The sequence below is a fragment of the Periophthalmus magnuspinnatus genome, chromosome 4 (assembly GCF_009829125.3).
Source record: "Periophthalmus magnuspinnatus isolate fPerMag1 chromosome 4, fPerMag1.2.pri, whole genome shotgun sequence".
Classification (NCBI taxonomy): domain Eukaryota; kingdom Metazoa; phylum Chordata; class Actinopteri; order Gobiiformes; family Gobiidae; genus Periophthalmus; species Periophthalmus magnuspinnatus.
Genome location: NC_047129.1, coordinates 28,232,252 through 28,252,389, shown reverse-complemented (window position 1 = coordinate 28,252,389; position 20,138 = coordinate 28,232,252). Strand labels below are relative to the sequence as shown.

General features: G+C 39.0%; 1 protein-coding gene across 3 annotated transcripts in view; it reads left to right on the top strand.

The window, feature by feature from the left end:
* fcho1 (FCH and mu domain containing endocytic adaptor 1) overlaps positions 1–20,138 on the top strand; it is a 68,962-nt gene that overhangs the window by 39,631 nt on the left and 9,193 nt on the right. For all 3 annotated transcript variants that reach the window (XM_033964720.2, XM_055221090.1, XM_055221091.1), the window contains 18 exons: positions 1,325–1,477; positions 2,624–2,728; positions 6,469–6,567; positions 6,673–6,769; positions 7,804–7,921; positions 8,008–8,032; positions 10,018–10,078; positions 12,781–12,974; positions 13,069–13,093; positions 13,162–13,215; positions 13,741–13,792; positions 14,439–14,563; positions 15,358–16,365; positions 16,904–17,010; positions 17,471–17,666; positions 17,753–17,867; positions 18,422–18,577; positions 19,231–19,363. In XM_033964720.2, coding sequence (XP_033820611.1) covers positions 1,325–1,477; positions 2,624–2,728; positions 6,469–6,567; positions 6,673–6,769; positions 7,804–7,921; positions 8,008–8,032; positions 10,018–10,078; positions 12,781–12,974; positions 13,069–13,093; positions 13,162–13,215; positions 13,741–13,792; positions 14,439–14,563; positions 15,358–16,365; positions 16,904–17,010; positions 17,471–17,666; positions 17,753–17,867; positions 18,422–18,577; positions 19,231–19,363 — 2,823 coding nt within the window. The remainder of the gene's footprint in view (positions 1–1,324; positions 1,478–2,623; positions 2,729–6,468; positions 6,568–6,672; positions 6,770–7,803; positions 7,922–8,007; positions 8,033–10,017; positions 10,079–12,780; positions 12,975–13,068; positions 13,094–13,161; positions 13,216–13,740; positions 13,793–14,438; positions 14,564–15,357; positions 16,366–16,903; positions 17,011–17,470; positions 17,667–17,752; positions 17,868–18,421; positions 18,578–19,230; positions 19,364–20,138) is intronic.

Below are 20,138 nucleotides of genomic sequence, written 5' to 3'. Positions count from 1 at the left end.
CTCTTTGCCTGGAATGTTCCACAACTTTAACAACTTGAAATACCTTGAAAAACATGGCTTATTCTTACTGTGAGCAGGGGCTTGTCTCTCTGCAGATCTGACTCGTACTTCTGTCTTATGTCGTCAACTATTTCTCTTAATTGAGATGGATACATTTAATACCACACTGAGGAACATTCCTGGCAATAGCATCTTCATGGCAATAAGGAGGTGCCTTACCCTTTATCACAAAAGTTACTTAGTGCACCTTTAAACCACTGCATGCTGCCTGTGTCCATGAAATGCAGTACATTTATTTGAATTAGAGATCGACCGATATGGTTTTTTTTCATGGTCAATATTTTTGGGCTAATATGTAGGACTGATTTTAATTATTTTTCTTCAAAGTATGTCATTTAAATTGACTAAAACTCACCCACAGCCCTTTTTTATCACATTTTTAAGAGAGCTGTATAGTCATGTTTTGTCTCTTTACATTAAGAAGTGTTAGAATAAAGTTTTGTGTGTATTTTTTAGGCAGCAGATCAACCAAAACAAAATATCAGCTTCTGCAGGAGATTTACGGCCGATAGCTGATGCACTAAACAGTCCAAATATCTGATGTATCGGTTGGCAGATATATCATCTGTCTCTAATTTGAATAATCAAAACAGTGAATATGTACTGTACAGAATCACATAAACAAATTCCCTTTCTCCAAAGTCAAATTGTAGTTCTACCACAACTTTTGTTTGTTAAATCCATACATCCATTTTCTTACGGGTCATGGGGGCAGCAGTCTAAGCATGGGCTCCCAGACTTCTCTCACCCCAGACACGTCCTCCAGCTCCTCTGGTGGGGTTAAATATACCACAGATATTGTCTATATATTAGGGTTGGGCAGTTAATGGAATTTTTATCGAGATCAAGATTCAAGCCTATCTAATCTTCCAGCTTTGGCCTTTTTAATGGAGAGCACTACGGGCAGTCTTCTTCTGTCAGTAAAAGCAAGTGTTTTGGAGCCGAGTTCAGACTTTGCTATTGTCTTGTTTATGTTCATGAAACCAGTATTGAAAAGAAAAAAAATGTAATTTAAAATCGAGATTGATATGAGAAACAAAAGTGATCCATTTTTTTATAGTATCCAGCAATATACAATTAAAACCCATGGGAAAATATAGCAAGGTACTTTACTTTTGTCCTTTCGATTTTCAGCCTAAACTCATTTATCTCACCGAAATCCAATTACTCTTGTGTCTGCTCATGACATTTGCTTTATGAAATATACGTGCATGTGGTCTGTAGTGCATTGTGTAATATTTGTAGCGTTGTTGATGTGCTGCAGACTAAAGAGGAGATGGTGGGGACAGTGGAGGCAGTTCAGGCCCTGCAGGTTCAGAGTGGACACCTGCAGAAGTCCAAAGAGGGGTATCACGCCAAGTGTGTGGAGCTGGACCGACTCAAGAAGGAGGGAGCGCCACAGAAAGAAGTGGAGAAGGTGACAATTACACAAACAAAAACTATGGTCTACTAGATGAACTCTATTGGGTCACTGTAGAGTTTATTGTTGGGTTTCAGACGACATCACAATATTCTATAGGCCAAGAATATTTAATACAGATGGAGGCAGATAAAATAAATATTGTTAAAATGCAGAGTTTTGTTGTAATACAAGAAGTTACTCCATGTAGTCAATAATATAAATGATCTGGTTTAATATTTGCGTGTTTACCTTTTGGATATTTCATGTCAAAGTACAATGTAATCAGTAGAGGAAACTGGCTCTTGTCCCGATCTGAAAGTATGACATCATCACATATCAGAATCTGAAGACCACCAATAGTACTTGAGCTTGTTTTGGCATAAAACTTAGCTTTTTAAACCTGTGGGTAAGCCATGAATTTATGGACAGGAAAGATGTGCTTTTCTGGAGCCAGATTTAAAGGAACAGTATGTAACCTGGGCTCTTAATGTTTAAAAATAAAATACTACGATCACAACAGAACCAGAGTTTCCAATGCAGACAGAGAACACATACAAATTTTTCTCATGACTGAGCTGCAGAGGCTGCACTAGCACTAATTAATGATTAGCTGCAGGTGCTGGGGTTTAGGTGGTGAGGATTCAGGTCAGAGAGTCATTTTAGGCTTAAACAACTTGATTTCAGCATTGAAACTGGCCAAAGATTCATGTGAGGCTCATTCTGCTTTCTAATTGGATAATCATTTTGAGAATTAAAACCAAATTATAACAGTAACAATTTGGCCATTATATCAGTTTTTTATAATTAAGAATAAATCAGCATTAAATTTGCTATCAGTAAATGTTGTATTTGATTTGAACATGTTTACCTCATATCTGTGGATGTGGATGGATTATATTTATGGAATTTGAAATATTACATACAGTTCCTTTAACAAAAGTGTGATTTCTGGGCTTGTTCCAGTGCTGTGACACTTGGACAAGTCTGCTTCAAATATTCACCTGGGCGCTCTACATTTTGCTTCTCACTTTCAACCAGATCCTTTCCAGATTAACAATGTGTAATACTCAAATTAGAGGCCTATACATATCGATCTGGCATTACCCTGGGTACATTCCTCCAGCAGTGACCATATTTCTCTGTTCCTCCTGGTGTCACTAGGCGGAGCTGAAGTCTAAGAAAGCGGCAGAGTCGTTTGCCCTGTGCATCGAGAAGTACAACCGTGTGGGAGGAGAGTTTGAGCAGAAGATGAGCGAGTCTGCGCAGGTCAGACACACACATTTACACTGTATCAGGGCTTTTAGTTTTAGTTAGTTTATTCTTTATTTGTCAGCGATCATGTATGAATTCATTAATCCTTACAATACTAACCAGAAAAATACAATAAAATGTCACAATTGCAAATATATAATGGTCTGATGTTACATCTTGAATGTAGCTGCTTTATGGGACTCACTCTCCCTTCATTCATCTTTTTCAACCTTTTACAAATCACTGTTATTGGTCTGTCTGCTCCATGTTGTTTTATTATGTGTATAGTTAATTAGTATTGAACTAGTATCAAAACTAGTGGCCTAGATTCTCATTTGAACAAGTGCTGATACTGAAAATACAGTATCATTCTTTATAATTAATGCTCATTAAAGGGCCCATATTACCCTATTTTCTGATCTATGTTATAATGTTGTTTCCTCATCAAAAACACACCTGGAGTTGTGTTTTGTTTCATTCACACATGTTTAACACACGAATCCTGCATATTTAGGCTGAGTCTCAAATGGAAAACACTGTTCCACTTTGTGATGTCATGTGGTAATACAGGAAGTGCTCCGCTGTGTTTTTAAACTCCAGACACCTTCACCAGATTATTTCGGCCCTGGAATTGCCCATCTCTACTAAACAAAAGGTAATAGCTGTTAATTTGAAAACTACCATTACATGACATCACAAGGTGGAACAGAGCAAACACAACTTCAGGTTTGTTTTTGATGAGGTAACAATATTATAACATTGCCTAAAGCTCACAAGAAATCATTTTGTGTAATATAAACTATATTAACTTCTACAAAAATGTAGAAGTTAGAAGTTGGACATGAGGTGCATATTTTGTTTTTCCACATCATCTATCTTCCCATCTTTATTAAAGGTACCACATTGCGACCTTTTCATTGGCATTAGTCACACTCTCCGCCTCCTTGGTTACGGCTGCTGTTACCATAGAAACCTCCTACAAACCTTAATTAGGGGATCTGTGTTTTGAAATAATGACTGGGCTCTACATATGTGGCTAATTAACTTTCAGAAGGCCAAGGTCTGAGTATGACAGCAAGCAGATTATTGGTGCTAAATACAAAATGGATTTAGGTCAAATTTTCCTTAGCGTCAGTTCGGGTGCTGTCATACAAGGCCTGTCCCGGAAATTAGTATCCACGGGTTTCAGAATGATGAAAAATGAAGGCCGTTACCATAGCGATTAACAATTTAACAACAAAATAGTATTATCCTTCACCATGACTTAACCAGCATTTTAAAAGGGCTAAACTAAGTCATAATAATGCAATTTATTTAAAGGCGCCTTTCTGGGCACTCAAGGACACCGTACAAAAACTATCAATAAGCACACAAGTTTATATATATACTTTTTTAAATTTACTACTTTTATTTATTTTTTTTTTATGAGATGCATCAAGACTAAACCAAGATCAAACCAGGTCCTCACAGAGCATGTTTGTCTGGCCGTTCAAGATTGCACACTTTTCTTATACTTTAGAAAAATGGAGTCCTGTCTCCTGGAGTTCTAATGGACGCGACTGACGGGTGGATTAACCAATCAGAGGGCACATGGTCCGTTCATATCAAAACAAACGTGGCGGCTTATGAGTAAAAAAGAAAAAAATATTCATAGGATTGAGAAAGAGCTAAAAAAAAAAAATTGGCAGAATCAACACGCGAAGCACTAAACTCGTATGTGTCTGAGGTTAAATAAGTTATAGATTTTGTTCTGAATGATACAAAGATATTAGCCGTCTTCCTCATTTAAGAGACACGACACAGACAGATTAAACGGTCCAAAAATGTGACAAAATGTAGGAGGGACTAGCTCACCAGGCTAAGAGGAAGTGTGAACGCAGCAGTGGTGGCACGAAACAAAGTAAAGGTAGTAAAGTTCTATACTTAAGTAAAAATTTTATTTGGATAGTTTGGATACTTTTTTGGTGGATATTTTTTAATTGAGAGCAGGTGTAGGTAGAGTACTTTCTATTCTACTCTCTCTTTGAACTGAAAAGTAAATGCATTTTTTACTATTGTTCGAGGCCTGCTGAAAAGTCTGAGAGGTTTAATTTTAACATGTTCGTAGTTTGAGCAAACAACAAGATACAGACAAAAACAGCTTGGAAAAAAATGTTAATTCAGTTTTTTCTGTTGAACAAAATTCAGCATAAATCTTTATCAAAATCACTACATTTGAAGCTTTATACGATCTCAAACGGCGCAAAATGCTTTTACTTTTTCATCTTTAAGTACAATTTTAAACGTTTACTTAACATTTGTACTTGTACCATAGATTTTTTCTTGTGAGATATCAGTACTTTTGCTTAAGTAACAAAATGGAGCACTTCTTCCACCGCTGGAACATAACCAGACTAAAACCTTTCATCGATTGTTCACTTAAATCCAATATGGTTCATGTTTTATACTTGAAGTCCATTGTATCAGCATAAACTGGTCTTCAATACTATCATTTGGAATTGGTATATTTTCTGTTGCAATATTTCACTCTTTAAAATGTGTTATCATAGCAGGTTTTATTATTTAGTAAGTAGTTACAGACAAAACCTTTTATTTAATTAAGTTACACACAACCCCTACTATTATAACCCCACCTTTTTGCTTTGTGCACACGCTGCAACATACACCCTGAATGAATTATGGATTTCCCAAAATGCTGAGTTATAGGATAAGTCTCAGGCTACAACTAAAGCAATAAAGAGAACATTTCACAACATAAATACATATTAAACTTCTGCAGTTTACTTTAGGCTCTGTAGCTGAACGCAGTCGCCACAGTACACCCTTTTTGGCACTAAACATGAAAAAGTACTTTGCTAGGTGCTGACTGTACAATAGGATATTTTATACTTTCCTATATAGCTCACATTTTTATTAATTTAATTGGGCAAAGTAATCTCCACACTCTTTTATTTGTGTAACATTAGTCTTTACATCGAGACTACAGCCCCAGAGCAGACAGTGACAAATGAGTTGTGCTGAATAGACACTTAAATACCAAATCCTCTCAAATTATCGCTGGGTTAAAAAGTCTGGCAACCGCATCTATTGGCTCAGAGCCCTGGCACCTTGTACATTTATTGTGTAGTTTACAAATATGTATATTGGCTCAACAAAGTAAAATGTATTAGTTAGTACTTGTGACTTATATGTATTTTTTGTAACTCTACAGTAATGAGAAACCTTTGTGGTAAATGGTGATGTAGTTTATACTGTGCAGAGTCAAAAGTACTGTTTTAAAGATATATTATGGGGCTTTTCTGGTGCTGGTACGCTACCCGCTTGTCTCCATGGTGAAATTATTGCCTCGCCTTGAATGTTCCACGGTATGGCTTTAAATTTGGTTAGCTTGCTTTTTTATTACAGGAGTTTTAATTACTAAAATTGCTTTGAAAAACATACATTCTGACTGCAACTTGGCCTAGTCGCATCACCTGCTTGTCTCTATGGAGATGTATAAGTTTAATGCCATTTTTTGGGACATTCCAGGTAAGCATACCCTCCTACATAAAAGTTACATAGTGCATCTTTAAATCCCATACTTGTACATACATATAACATAATGGTATATAATTGACGGTCAACCCTGTATAACATTGTGAATTTTCCCAAATCTAACATATATTAACTTTATCTTTGTGTATAAAAAACATAAAAATTGTAGGTTCATAAATAATTCAAATAAATAAAAATTGTTTGTTTTGTTACGTCTGCAGAAATTTCAGGAAATTGAGGAGGCTCATTTACGTCAAATGAAACAGCTCATTAAAGGTTATTCTCACTCCATAGAAGACACCCATGTTCAGGTGGGACAGGTACGCCGGGCCCAGATCCTCTTTTTATTCACTATTTAAGTCTTTCAAAGTTACCGTTCTTTCTCAGTGTTTTAGTAAACTGGATTTCCTTCAATTTGTCTCTAGGTTCACGAGGAATTCAAGCAAAATGTGGAAAATATTGGGACTGACAACCTCATCCAGAAGTTTGCAGAGCAGAAGGGAACAGGCAAAGACCGACCAGGTACCAGGCATTTTACACTATTTATTATTAGGTTTTCTGTCTGTTGTTAACATTTTGAAAGGTTAAAAAAGACATATTATGCAAAACCTTTATTAGATTTGAACTATTTTATAATGTTTTTTCTTCATTAGCTTTCTCTGAGTTGTAATTTGATTGATTCATGCTTGATTGAGTAATTCTAGATTTTCCTGCATTCAAGAGTTGAGAGCTTATGCTTGTTTTCACCTACCCCCTATCCCCGCCCACAGCCCTATATTTACTTGCCGTTATTTTATTTTTTGTAAATTCTGATTCAGGGTCGTGCACATATTTAAAAAAAAATGTTGCATAGTCATTTTTACTAAACAAATTATATTTTTAGGTACTTTTTACTGCACTGAAAAGCATACAACAAACATAAAAACCTTGGCCTCGTGCTTGTTTCCATGGAAATTATTATTCCTTTGTTATGTAAATGTTATTCCTTTGGCTATAATCTTTCACAATATGGCATAAAACATATTCATCTCCATGGACAATGTTCCAAAGTATGGTTTTAACATAATATTTCCATGGAATCGTGCAAGTGCCTCTAGAAAGTTATAAAAACAGTTAAAATAACTCCTTACATGAATTGTATGTAGGCATGTCGTGATAATTACTATAAACTTATCGTTCAATATATGAAAGCTGGAACAATATTTTTTGGGTCAGTATTTATCGTGTGTACATTTTCCTTGCAGTAAAGATAAGATTTAAGTCATAAAAGATTGACTTAATAACTTCTATGACTCATTACAGATGCAGATTAATGACTAAGTGTTTCATTCTGATGTTTATTTATTGCAGATCATAATTTTTAACAATATTGTACAATTAGAATAGTTTTTGTGGTTTAAATCTGCTCTTGGGTTATTGTATCAGTGGCATAAATTAGTTTCAGTATTATCGTTTATCGTCTATATTTACTTCAGTAATACAGTATATCGAACGTCAATCTTTGTTATCGTGACAGGCCTGATTGTACGTGTTTGTGTGTGCGCTTGTGTGTGCAGCTCTGGTTGGTTTTGAGGAGTACATGACGGCTCTAGCTCCTGAAGGAGTGAAGAAGACTCGTGGTAAAGCGTTCAGGCTCCCAGGGCTCGGGAGGAGAGACAAAGAACCAGACTCTACGTGAGAAACAACAAACTCTATGTGGACTTAAAGATTTCAGACTGCGCCTCTTTGTCCCTGACACTTTTCTGCTTTTGTTTTTACAGGGATTCGGCCATGACAGAAACACCTGTGAGTTATTTTTCTTTTTAACTCAACATATGACGCAACGCTGTGCTTTTAAAACAGTAATTGTTTTCCCTCTCCATTAGTTTACTCAGACTCTGAGATCATAGTTTTAGTGATTCATTCATGCAGTCATGCTTTGTTCTTTTCTATTAAGTTTTTTAGAATCATGAGCAAAAATGTGCAATAATGATCTGTGTCATAGATCGTCACTATATACTAGAAAAAACATGTTTTTTAAAGATTAGCGGAGACATGAGGAACCAGTTACAACAATGGTTTTCAAGGTTTTAAATGTGACCTAAGGAATTTGTGCTCACCCTGCACCTAACTCTTGTCCAGTTAAATTGTTCAGGTACCATTATCCAAAACCAGTCTATTGTTTAGACTGTGGTATTGTTAAAAAAGAGCATTTACCCCTGAAAAACTGCAACCCCAGTTTGAGAGTAAACCTTATAGAGAGAGGTCTTTTAGGCAGACTCATGTGGGGCTCATTCTGCTTTCTGATTGATTAATCGTCTTGAAAACCAAAACACTAAATTATATCAACTTGGCCCCATCATTTCCAGTGTTTTTGTAATTCCGAATAAATCAGCATTACAATTGTTATCAGTAAAAGCTATATTTGATTTAAACATGTCCACCTTATATCTGTGGACACAGTTGCGTCAGGTTTAATAAAAATCCTACATACTACAAACTTTAACTTATAATGTCATTTCAATATGCAATTTTAAGGTGCAAAATGAAGAAGGGTCTGACACCTGCTTGTTTCCATGGAGATATTACTGCTTTGCTTTGCCTGAAAAGATCCACAATTTGGCATTCATTGTATCTCCATGGAGACAAGCAGTTGTTGCCACCAGGTTATGTTACAACATGTGTAATTATTATTTCTGAATGAATTACAAGCCAGACTGGCATAAGAGACGTCAAACAGCTCTAAGTGTTTCTATGATGAGAGCGTGATCGTGACGAGTCTGAGTGTAGGATTTCCCAGGTTTATTCTGGTGGTTCTGAGAATCGGCCTGACATCAGAGCAGCAGCAGAAGTGTCATACCTGTGTGTGGACTGCACCAGAGCGTCCTCACAGCTCCATGTGCACAGAGCAGAGTAAACAGACCCGCCCCGAGTGAGTCACGGTGTCATTTTTAAGAGACATGTATTAAAACTCTACCGTGGGACATCACAGACTCACAGAGCAACTACCAGGCAATGGAAAAACGATTTAAAAAGCTGGGGATTTTATTTATATCAAGGGAGTAACATAACATGAACAATCACGTCTTCTTGAGTTGAACTGTTGAACTGGAGCTGCTTGATTTCTCATTATCTGACAGTTATTCTTACCAATAATGGCTTAGTTTTTTTTAGAGAAAAGCCCATGAATATGACATTTTTGCTCGATTGAACCAAAATGAAGCTAAAGAGACGCCGCTTGACAATATTTTCATTCAGTACATCAACAACAAAGTACTTTTTTCATCTAAATTAATATTTTCTGTACTTCTTGTGTTGTTCTGATGTAATTCAAGCTTTGTCTGAGTTTTAAAAATCTCAGTTCTCAGCTCATTACATGTTTTTTGGGAGTGTCAAACAACAAACTGTAATATATATCATTGTCAATAAACTGTATTCCTGATAATGGGTTAAAAAAGCCAGAAAGTAATTTGCGTTCCGAGTACCACCAGGTCTAAACCAGTACTAAAACAGGATTATATTGTATCTGAAAACTGGTGTAAAATTGGACTTAACCATGACGAAATTATAAGAGGGTTAAGAAAATACGAGGATGAAAATATGAATTAATTTGTCCCTAAATTAGAAGCAGGCCTCGTACCACAGTTTGAGCAACACAGATCTAAGCTAAACCATTATAAAGCCCTAATGTTCGTCGCAGTATCCTCAGCTGCTCTGCCTCACACCTGTGCAGTTCAAATCTACGTCTCCCTGTGTTTCTGACCCGGCTGCTGTCTGTCTCTGCTCCACAGAACTCTCCTCTGGAAGTGGACGACGAGGGCTTTGTAATACGAGCCGACAACGCACAAAACGATATCCTTTTGCCTATCGGTGCTGTTTTAAATAATTACTCCGTGACCCGTGTGCCAGTCAGTGTGTGCGCTTTTAAACAGCTGTAGTGTCTTAAGTTACAAGTCAAGCAACTGTTCAAACTATTATGGTGTTATCGGATGTATCTATTAATGGTCATCCAGAGAAAAGAGACAAGAAAGAGGATACAGGTGTTAAGGTTTAAACATATCTTGTAATGTTGATTTAAATTGACACGCATCTTGTAGAGGGGTTTTCAAATCAGCGTAACTATTTTAATGGCCGTTCTACGCTACATTAGCTCAATTGGTAAAGTGTCCACTTATCCGAAGGTTGGTGGTTCGGATCCCACACTTGGCGGTGGTTAACTTTGCCACAGTTGCCCTGGGGTAGACTGACAGAAGCAAGGCTGCCAGTCTGCGCCACCTGCCCCTCCGATCACCACCAATCACTCACTTTCAACATTCATTCTACACACCCTTGGGCAAGACACTTCACCCGTCTCGCCAACTGGTCCGAGCCGTGTTTGAATCGCTCACTTGTGGATGAGAAATCTAACCACTGATCAGGCTTTTTCAGTTCTGATACTGATTTTAAGGATCTGCCGATACGATATCAACCAATACCAGGGCAGACACGGCATATATTTCTTTTAAACTAAAATAATATAAAACAAACTGATCTAAATGTGTAATGTAATTGCTATTTGTCTCTCAAGTAACAACAGAACAGCTTTGTACACAGAAAAATTCAAACATTAGACTTTTCTGGTCTCTGTTACACCAGTTTATTTGTCCAAACATGATATCAGCTCACCGATATTTGGAAGCCGATATCTGATCCAGCTAATTTTCAGTATCGTCGCAGATCAAAAACCAGTCGTAACCCTCATAGTATTTACTACCAGTTTGTTGGCTCCAAATGTAAATATACACGTTTTACATATTTAGTGATGGTGGAGCTCACTTAAATATTATATCACGTTAGTTTTACTGTGAAAGGTTTAGGATTACCTGGCATTATCAGTCTAAACAGGATCCGCACACACCAATGACTATGACGAGCTCTGTTTGGAGTCATAGCAGTAGCCACCTTTCCACTCCCCATCACGAGTGTTGTCACAATACAAACATTTAAAACTCGATTTCAATACCAAGGAAATCACTCAATACTGTTTTCAATACTTCCTTTTATATATAATAGAATGTAATTTTCAATGTCATTTGTAGCATGTAATCTTATACTGTATTTTTTTTTATTAAAGCATTTTCAAAACTACAAAGTTCAAATTCATACACAAAATAAAACAAACACATTTACTCGTTCTGATATGGAGCTGATATTGTGGCATCAGACTTTTCATTTAAGAAGAAGTGACCCAGCAGGCTTGAGTATTTATAAAATGTTCGTTTTCACCTACCCCCCTATCCCTGCCCACAGCCCTGTACTTATTTGAATTTTTTTGTACAATCAGATTCAGAGCCATGCACATATCCATTACACTTTTACTTTTTAACATTGTTTTGGCTAATGTCTCTATGGATGTGTTGCACTTTTGTCAGAAACATGTCAGATTTTCATGGTAACAGTTGTTTCTTTAATATAGAACTAGTCTCAGTGCATGTTTTAGTCTTAACTGGTTTATGGGTATACATTTTTTCATACATTTTCTTTTACTACACCACTTTTCCCCACTCAGTTAATTGCTGTGAATGCCTTTACCCACAGTATTGAGTTAATGCAGTTAGATCAGAGGTCAGAGGTCACGGTCTGGGTGCGTTTCGTTTACGCGCCTCACTGACTCCATTCATGAACTCATTATCAGAAGAGCAGGGCAATTATAATGACCCTGCTCCCATTTATTACTGCAAATGACTAAACGCGTCCTCCTGTTTAGAGTCTAATGGATACAGAGATGTTATGAGGAAAGAGTTTCATTAAAACTATTCCCTGACTGGACTCTTTAGCATAAAGAAGACATTTTAACATGATTCAAATGCTCTGAAAATGATCCTCTTCGCACATTAAGGTTGATGTTGGCTTCAAATGTGATCTGTAGAGTCAACAAACAAACTTTCAAGGATATTTTCTACAAATTCGAACATGTTAACCCTTTCCATTCATAAGTTATACTAGATTTGAAGAGATTTTTTGTTAATTTTACGTCACCAATGTCCTATTTTGTGGTGACCAATAGGACAAATACAGAAATATCACTATATCCACTTTAGGTACATGTCCAAACTGTGGCCCAGGAGCTAAATGTGGCCCTCAGACCAATTCTTCTTTGCCCATTGGCTTCCTTTTACTACTGAATTGGGACAAATAAGGTTTTTACAAGTTTTATAAATTGATTTCTTCCAGTATTTTGTAAACAAAGGGATATCAGTTTGGTCCCCACTCTCTCCATTGCACCAGAAATTGACACATATGAAACGTAGGAGCATAAAATTTACTTTCTCTCAATTCTTCAGAAATTTGCAATGTTTTTCAGGCCCCTGTGGATTTTTTTTTACCTTTCTGTTTTCCTCCTAAGCAGTCGTATTTGTTTTGATATGGACGGGCCATGCATGTCCCTGATTGGTTAATCCACCTGTCAATCACACCCACCTGAATTTAGGGAGATATAACCAATATCCAAACTGCTCTCCGCTTTAGACATACATTAATCTGTGTTTTTATTTCCTTGACTCATTTCTGTGAACGCTGTGCTGAGGAGAAAGAGCACAACTTTTACTCTAGTGACTCGGACTTTGACGACGAGGAGCCCAAAAAGTTCCACATCCAAATCCGCCCCGTAACCAGCGGCAACCGGAGCAGCGCAGCCGCTCAGGACCGAGAGCTGAAGGCCACAGTGGGGGCTCTGACTCTGCCACCAAACAGAGGGGGGCGCCAGCAGGTGAGTTTCCTTTGTGATCTAATCTAAATATATTATGAAATCTAAACGCGGTTAGCTTCACCAATGTTTATTCTTTATTTTACTTTTATTTTAGCCACCAGTCAAAAAGCATCTTTCCAGTAAGTCTTTAAAATCTGAAAAACTGTATTATTATATTAAATGATCTAATATCTTTGGTGATTTTTAGGAAACTCGAGTACCGCCGGAGGTCGATCAGAGGATGAGGGTGCGACACACAGAGGTGAGATCAGGCTTCAGATACTATTTGAGCACCTGATATGATTTCCTTAAAAATTAACAAAAATTTTCCTAATAATCATTCTATTTTCCATACGAGCCATTACAGGAACTTTGCAACAGCAGAACAACTGATATAATATAATGTGATAATGTGCACAATCTAAAATAATATGCTATAGGTTCTTTGGAGCATTAAAATGAAATGTCCATATTTGTAAATGGTAAAAATGTGTATGGCTGTATTGGAGTATCGGATCAATATTTGAAGATCTAGAAATTATACCTGATGCCAAACCAGACCCAATCTGGACCAGCATCAATACAGGCATCGGGATTAGTGCATTGCCAGAAGTAATGAGTGCACAATATGCCACTTTCTCTTTTATTTCTCTCTTTTCCCGCTCTCAGCCTCTTTATAAAGGCCTGTTAATAAGTTGCTGGTTTAAATTTTTTATTTTTTTATGTAATTATTTGACATTTGTGCGCAGTCATTACTGATGTGTTGGGTCTTTTTTGGTTTTCACAGAAGGAGATCAGGATGGACTCAGGAGATCCACGTCCAGCCCTGACCACACCAGGTGAAACAAAACATCTGTTTAATTTATGTTGAAACAGTTGCAATAATCAGATTTCTTCAACAAATAAGCACAGTTTCATTCATCTTATTTTACGACATGAAAATATTTTGGCTTTTAAAGGGGCCATACCCATTTATTCATGTAACAAAATAAAATTGACTTGTGCCAGTATAAATATATTGTAAAAGCTGCTCTTAGGATCAAAATGAGGCCACTGCTGTCTGCAACTAATTATAAAAGTTTTTGGGTTATTTTTTGTCTGTGAGCCACGAAATAAGGCTGGTGCTCTGTTAGCATGCTAGTTGCTGTTAGTATTAATGCTACTCTGGCTTCTGAAAGTTGTTAACAGCACTTTAATGTGAGGAATAACTCTGAAACTATTTAAAATGAACTTTTTTAAGACAGTGAAAATGAAGAACAGCATGATTAAATTCCTATTTTTATGTTACACCAGTCCAATGAATCAAAAGCCTTAAAATTAAAAACAATACATTTTTCATACTGGTATTATAACCTGAATAACCGAGACCCTTTATACAAAGATGGATGCATGTAAAGTGCTGTATGGTCCTTCTTGTTTTTACATTTACTATAAACTAGTCTCCTTGTTCTTCTCTCCTCCCTCCGGTTGTTTTCTGTGGCTCAGGTTGAGTTCTTCGGCGTCTGTGTCTGACAGTTTGTTTGGGCCTCCTCTGGACACGGCCCTTAAGTCCAAGAGCTGCGAGGGGAGGGAGCAGCTCAGAGGACACAATGCGTTTGGGGACCCTGAATGTAAGACAACAGTACATTGAACCTCTGCAGACAATGTCCTTATAAAACTTAATGAGACAGTGTTTTGATATTTACTGCAGTTTGACCAGTTAAAGAAGCTACTAGATACTTCTGGCCCCTATAATGTTCTTATTGATACTTTGCAGCTGCTATCATCAACATTCCCTGGGAGTGTGATGCTAACTGTAGGCTCTGCTCTGTCTGAAACTCTATTAGACTGTAATCTGAGCTTTATTTTCACGCAATCTGATCAAAAAGACCTGACTTAACTGAACTATAACAGGTGAACTGACTTGTGCCGTTAAACAAGTCCCTCTCAAATAACATTACAGTCACAAGCTAGCAAGCATGAACCAACAGTTTTTTCAACACCATAGTAACGTTCCACCATAGACGTACATGTAGAGATCCCCCCGCACCCAGCGTGATATCACTGAAAAGTATCAATAAGCTGCATTCATGTTCTATAATTTGATGATGTAATGATTGCAGATGGCGGGCGAGGGCCTGTGTAACTCTGTGGGAGATTTACTGTTTTTGAAAGAAATATCCAAAAGAAAATCCACAAACATATGAACATTATCGTTATTTCTTTGGGATTGATGCCACAAGCCTGGAATTTTAATCTCATGGTTTAATGTACTTTCAAATGACAACAGTAATGGCACTACTTTCTGAGGCTTTTGTTTATTTATTCTGAGAGAACTTTGAACTTTGTGCCAGTTTTTATTTCATGTGGATAGGCCCAGTAACTGTAAAATGTTATGACGTCAACCTATTGTTTCTTTCCTCAGATGCTGCCTTCTCCTCCGACTCCTCGTCTCCTGAAAACGTTGAAGACTCCGGTTTGGACTCTCCTTCCCATCAGGCACTGGGGCCGTCTCCCGAACCAGGGCAGGGCTGGGCAGCGTGGCCTCCTGCCCCCCAGAGCGTGGACCAAACTCGGGGTCGCTCCTCTGACCCTTTCCTGTCCGCGTTCCGGGACCCCTCTCCCGGACCCCACCGCCCCCGTTTCCACGACGACGGGGTGTGGTCAGCGCCCTCCTCTCGTCCCACCCGAGTCCCACCGGAAAACAACCAAACTTCGATGCATTTTCCCAACCTTCCCACCCCGGAAATGGAGAGCTCCGTGTGGAACTGCAAACACATCCCGCAAGAGGACCCCTTTCTCGCATTCGAACGAACTGTCAATCAAGAGACTTTTTCGGACTCTTGGACCCGCCCCCCTCCTCGCTCAACCAATCAGGAGATACGAGGAGATCCGTTCGCCGCTATAGACAGTAAAATGCAATCAAATAAAACTCCTTCCTCCTCTTCTTCAGCAGCTCATCGCAAAAAGCAAGACCGAAAACGAGATAGAAGTTTACCGCCTCCTGTTTCTTCGGAAGACCCGTTTGCGATCACAATGATTGGCAGCCCGACGCACCAATCAGGACTAGCCATGGGAGCTGGGCTTATCCCGCCTCCTAGTAGCATAGCAACCAACAACAATAGATTAGGAGCCGACGCTTCGCAAGCTAAAAAAGAAACTGCGCATTGGAATTCTGTGCATAATCCGTTTAGTGATAGCGTTCCAGCTGCAGTGGTGTTAACGAATCCCAAAGTGCACGATAAAACAGGAAGTAGTGGGCAAAAGGAGGGAGGAGAGAGGAGGAAGCACAGATCGTCAGAAAGTGAACCGCGTAGAAATGGCCCTCCCCTCACCAGGCACTCCGGACCCCAGGAGGACCTCTGCTTCTCCACGGACAAAGACCAGGACTGTCTCGATATCGCTCAGCCCTGCAGCCTCGGCTCACATAAAGGTAGAAAACACAAAGATGCACAGTGCAACCTTTCTGGTAAAGGTTTTGTACCTGCTTGTCTCCATGGAGATGATATTGCTTTAAAATGTTCCAATCTGTATCTTCATGGAGACGAACATTAGGCCAAGTTACAGGTCAGCTCTGTGGAGAGGTGACCCTGGCGACAGTACGAATGACTGAGTAACTGAGATAAGTTTAATGCCAAACTGTCAAATATTCCAGGCAAAGCAATGACAAGTGCATCTTTAAAGGTGTATGATGTAACTTTTCTAATGAAGACTCTTCCACCTTGTTTGCATTTGATTTGATTTGTTTGCAGTATTGTTTCCATGGAGAAGTTATTGCTTTGGATGGAATTTTCTTCAGTATGGCATTAAACGTTCCATTAAACTTGTGGTGCCAAAAGGTCTTTTTTTGTAATAACCCATGAGTAAAACCAACTGAATTGATGCAAAATATATACATTTTATGTCATACTGCAGAATGGTGTTTTTTATGCTTCAGTATTTTCTAACAAAACTTTTTTTTACTTTGTCAGGCTCAAAGCACAAATACAGACAGGAGCCAGTAGAGGGCATCACTGCTCCTTCAGCCCGAGTAACTCGAGCCAAAAGGACATCAGGGCGACTCAGCGGCTCGGAGAGAGTGAGTCAGAAATTATCTTTATAAACAAGTTTAAAATGTAACGTGAACGCAAATGAGAGTGACAAATGTAATTATGGTTCTATGAATCCTGGATGAGCTCCAGAGGGCAGTGCTGGACCCATTCTGTTAAATCGTCTTTTTCAGTCTCAAAAGATTTATTCCTCACTATGTAGTAATGATTTTTAGTGTCATTTTCAAACAAATAATTCAAAACAACATATTATAAATGTGATTAAAAACTCCTCAAAATGTCACCATTAAACAAGAAGCTGAAACCTATGAATAGCTGTGTCTTTTAAACTTCTGCCCTCCCAGTTGACTTATGATTCTTGTGTTCAAAGAGAAGGTGTAGAAGTTTTAAAACACTATTCAAAAATATTCAAAATCATTTAGTTCCAATAGATAATAATGTCTCCTTTTAGGTCATTAGTCCCTTTTTCTCTTTCTCTGTTGCTTCCAGTCTCGTTCTTTGTGCTCCTCACCCCTCCCTGACCCCAGCCCCTCCCTCACCTCCTCCTCCTCCTCCAGTCCCAGTGAGTGGGGTCCCCAAACTAGAGAGGGGGAGTGGGTGGAGCCCACCCGAGCCCCCAGCCCAGGCAGAGCGGGACAGGTGTCGCCCCTGCCCTGTCCGCACCCGGACCATCCTCCAAGACAATGTAAAACTCAGCATCTAATTATTATGTGTAACATAGATATGAATTTACATACATGCTGAATGAAAATATAACTGCATTTTTTTTAGTGCATCTGTCTCGGGGTCCCAGTCCGATCTCCCTCAGCACACAGGAGGCGTGGCCTGTAGCAGCCGCCATCACTGAATACATCAACGCCTACTTTAAAGGAGGACAGAGCAACCGGTATTTTATATTTGATACAAAATAAATGGTACTTACCTGCCCCCTACCAGCAGAACGTTCTAGCGATACTTTGCAGTGACATCACGCTCTACATGTATATATGTCTATGGCGGAATGTTCAGCAGTTACCATGGTAACACAATGTGCACATTAGCAAACACTGCCAAAAAAGTTAAAAAATACAAAATAGATTCAAACAACACATTTTCAGGAGCTTGTGATGGGTCTGAGTGTTCATGGTCACATTTAGATGTCTGATTTTGAACAAAAAATGTGAGCATGACTAACTGAAAAATTGTTAGCTAAGCAAATGCTTGTTTATGACTAGTATAATTTGAGTGGGACTTGTTTAACTGTACAAAATCAGCTCACCTGTAGCTCTAATTAAATCAGTTCTTGTGATTGTGTTGAAACAGAGCCCAGATTAAAGCCTAACTTGACTAACAGAGCTTCAGACAGAACAGTGCTTCTAGTTAGCATCACACCCCTGGGGAATGTTGATCTATACTCTCCATGTAGCTGAAGCATCACCTGTCTGTTGTTGTCTTCCTCAGTTGTCTGGTGAAGATCACGGGGGACCTGACCATGTCGTTTCCAGCTGGAATCACTCGTATCTTCGGCGCTCACCCAAACGTCCCTGTGCTCAGCTTCAGGCTCCTCAACATCTCTCGCATCGACCACTTCTTACCCAATCAAAAACTGCTCTTCAGGTCAGCTGACCCTCACACTTATATTCTTATTTTAAAGCAACAGTATGTCACTTTTTGGAGGTGGGATGTCAGCTGCTTGGTTCCATGGAAGATTCTTCATGGAGATAGATAAGTTTTTTGCCAAACTGGAATATTATTGCCAAAGGAATAACATTTCCATGGAAACAAGTAAGTCTAGGTTTGTGGCCTGCTCAGAGTAAGGATACAAGTTTTTATTTTAGTCTATTTATTGTGCTAACAAGTGACAGACTGGGGCTTTAAAGTTGCTGTACTTGATTATTTTCATATGAAGTAAAAATTGTCAGGACAGATATATTGTAAAAGCAGCTCTTGAGATGAAAATAAGTCCTCTGTGTACTGTCTGCATCTAATTATGAAGTGTTATATTGTCAGAGAATCAGTAAGTGCCCTGTTAGCATACTAGTTGTTCTTAGTATTACTGTAATGGCAAAACTCTGCTCTGGCCTTGGAAAGTTAAAAAAAAGCTTTTATAAACTCATCATAATGAATAATTAGGATGCTAAAAGTGCCTAAGGTAAGTAGTTTAAAATTAACTAGTTCTGTTTTTTCACATTTTTAAAACTGTAAATATTCAATTCAGAGCCTTTCATGTTGGTTTTACAGTTGATATTGTACTTGTTGTATTTCTACAGTGATCCATCTCAAAGTGACCCAGAGACCCGGGACTTCTGGTTCAACATGCAGGCTCTACAGGTGCATCTGCAGAGGGAGGCGGAGCTCAACCCCCAGGCCTCATATTACAATGTGGCTCTTATTAAATATCAGGTAACACAGGGAATTTCTTAATATAAGTAAAATGTGTTGTTAGCTATGAGTAATTGTATCTACAGTGTTGATAATTAAATGTATTTTACGTTAAATCAAATTGTGAGGAAAATTCAATTCAATTCAGTTCATTTATTTTTGTAACGCCCAAAATCACAACAACAGTTCTCTCGAAGGGCGTTAATGTTTTGGTTGATGGGGGAAACCGGAGTACCCGGAGGAAACCCATCCAGACACGGGGAGAAACATGCAAAACTCCACACAGAAAGGCCTGGGCGACACGGGGATCGAACCAAACCTTCTTGCTGTGAGGCATGAGTGTTGCCACTCAGCCACTGTGCTGCCTACACATGAAAACGAACGGGAAAATCAAACAACAGGGAAAATCAGACAAAACAAGAAAAATCGGCCAGGTGAGGAGGAGGGAGGGGGCGGAGGAAGACCAGGCGAGGAGGAGGAGAGCCGGGCGAGGAGGATGAGAGCCGGGCGAGGAGGATGAGAGCCGGGCGAGGAGGATGAGAGCCGGGCGAGGAGGAGGAGGGCCAGGCGGGGAGGAGGGCCAGGCGGGGAGAAGGGCCAGGCGGGGAGGAGGGCCAGGCGGGGAGGAGGGCCAGGTGGGGAGGAGGGCCAGGCGGGGAGGAGGAGAGGGTCCAGCTGTCATCGGGGCATCTGAAAGAGTTACACTCCACAGGGGGAGTGGGACAGGAGACAACATGTGAATAGCATTGCTGATGAGAAAATAGGAGGAAGCAGAGGATAGTGCTCAGGTTGCCAT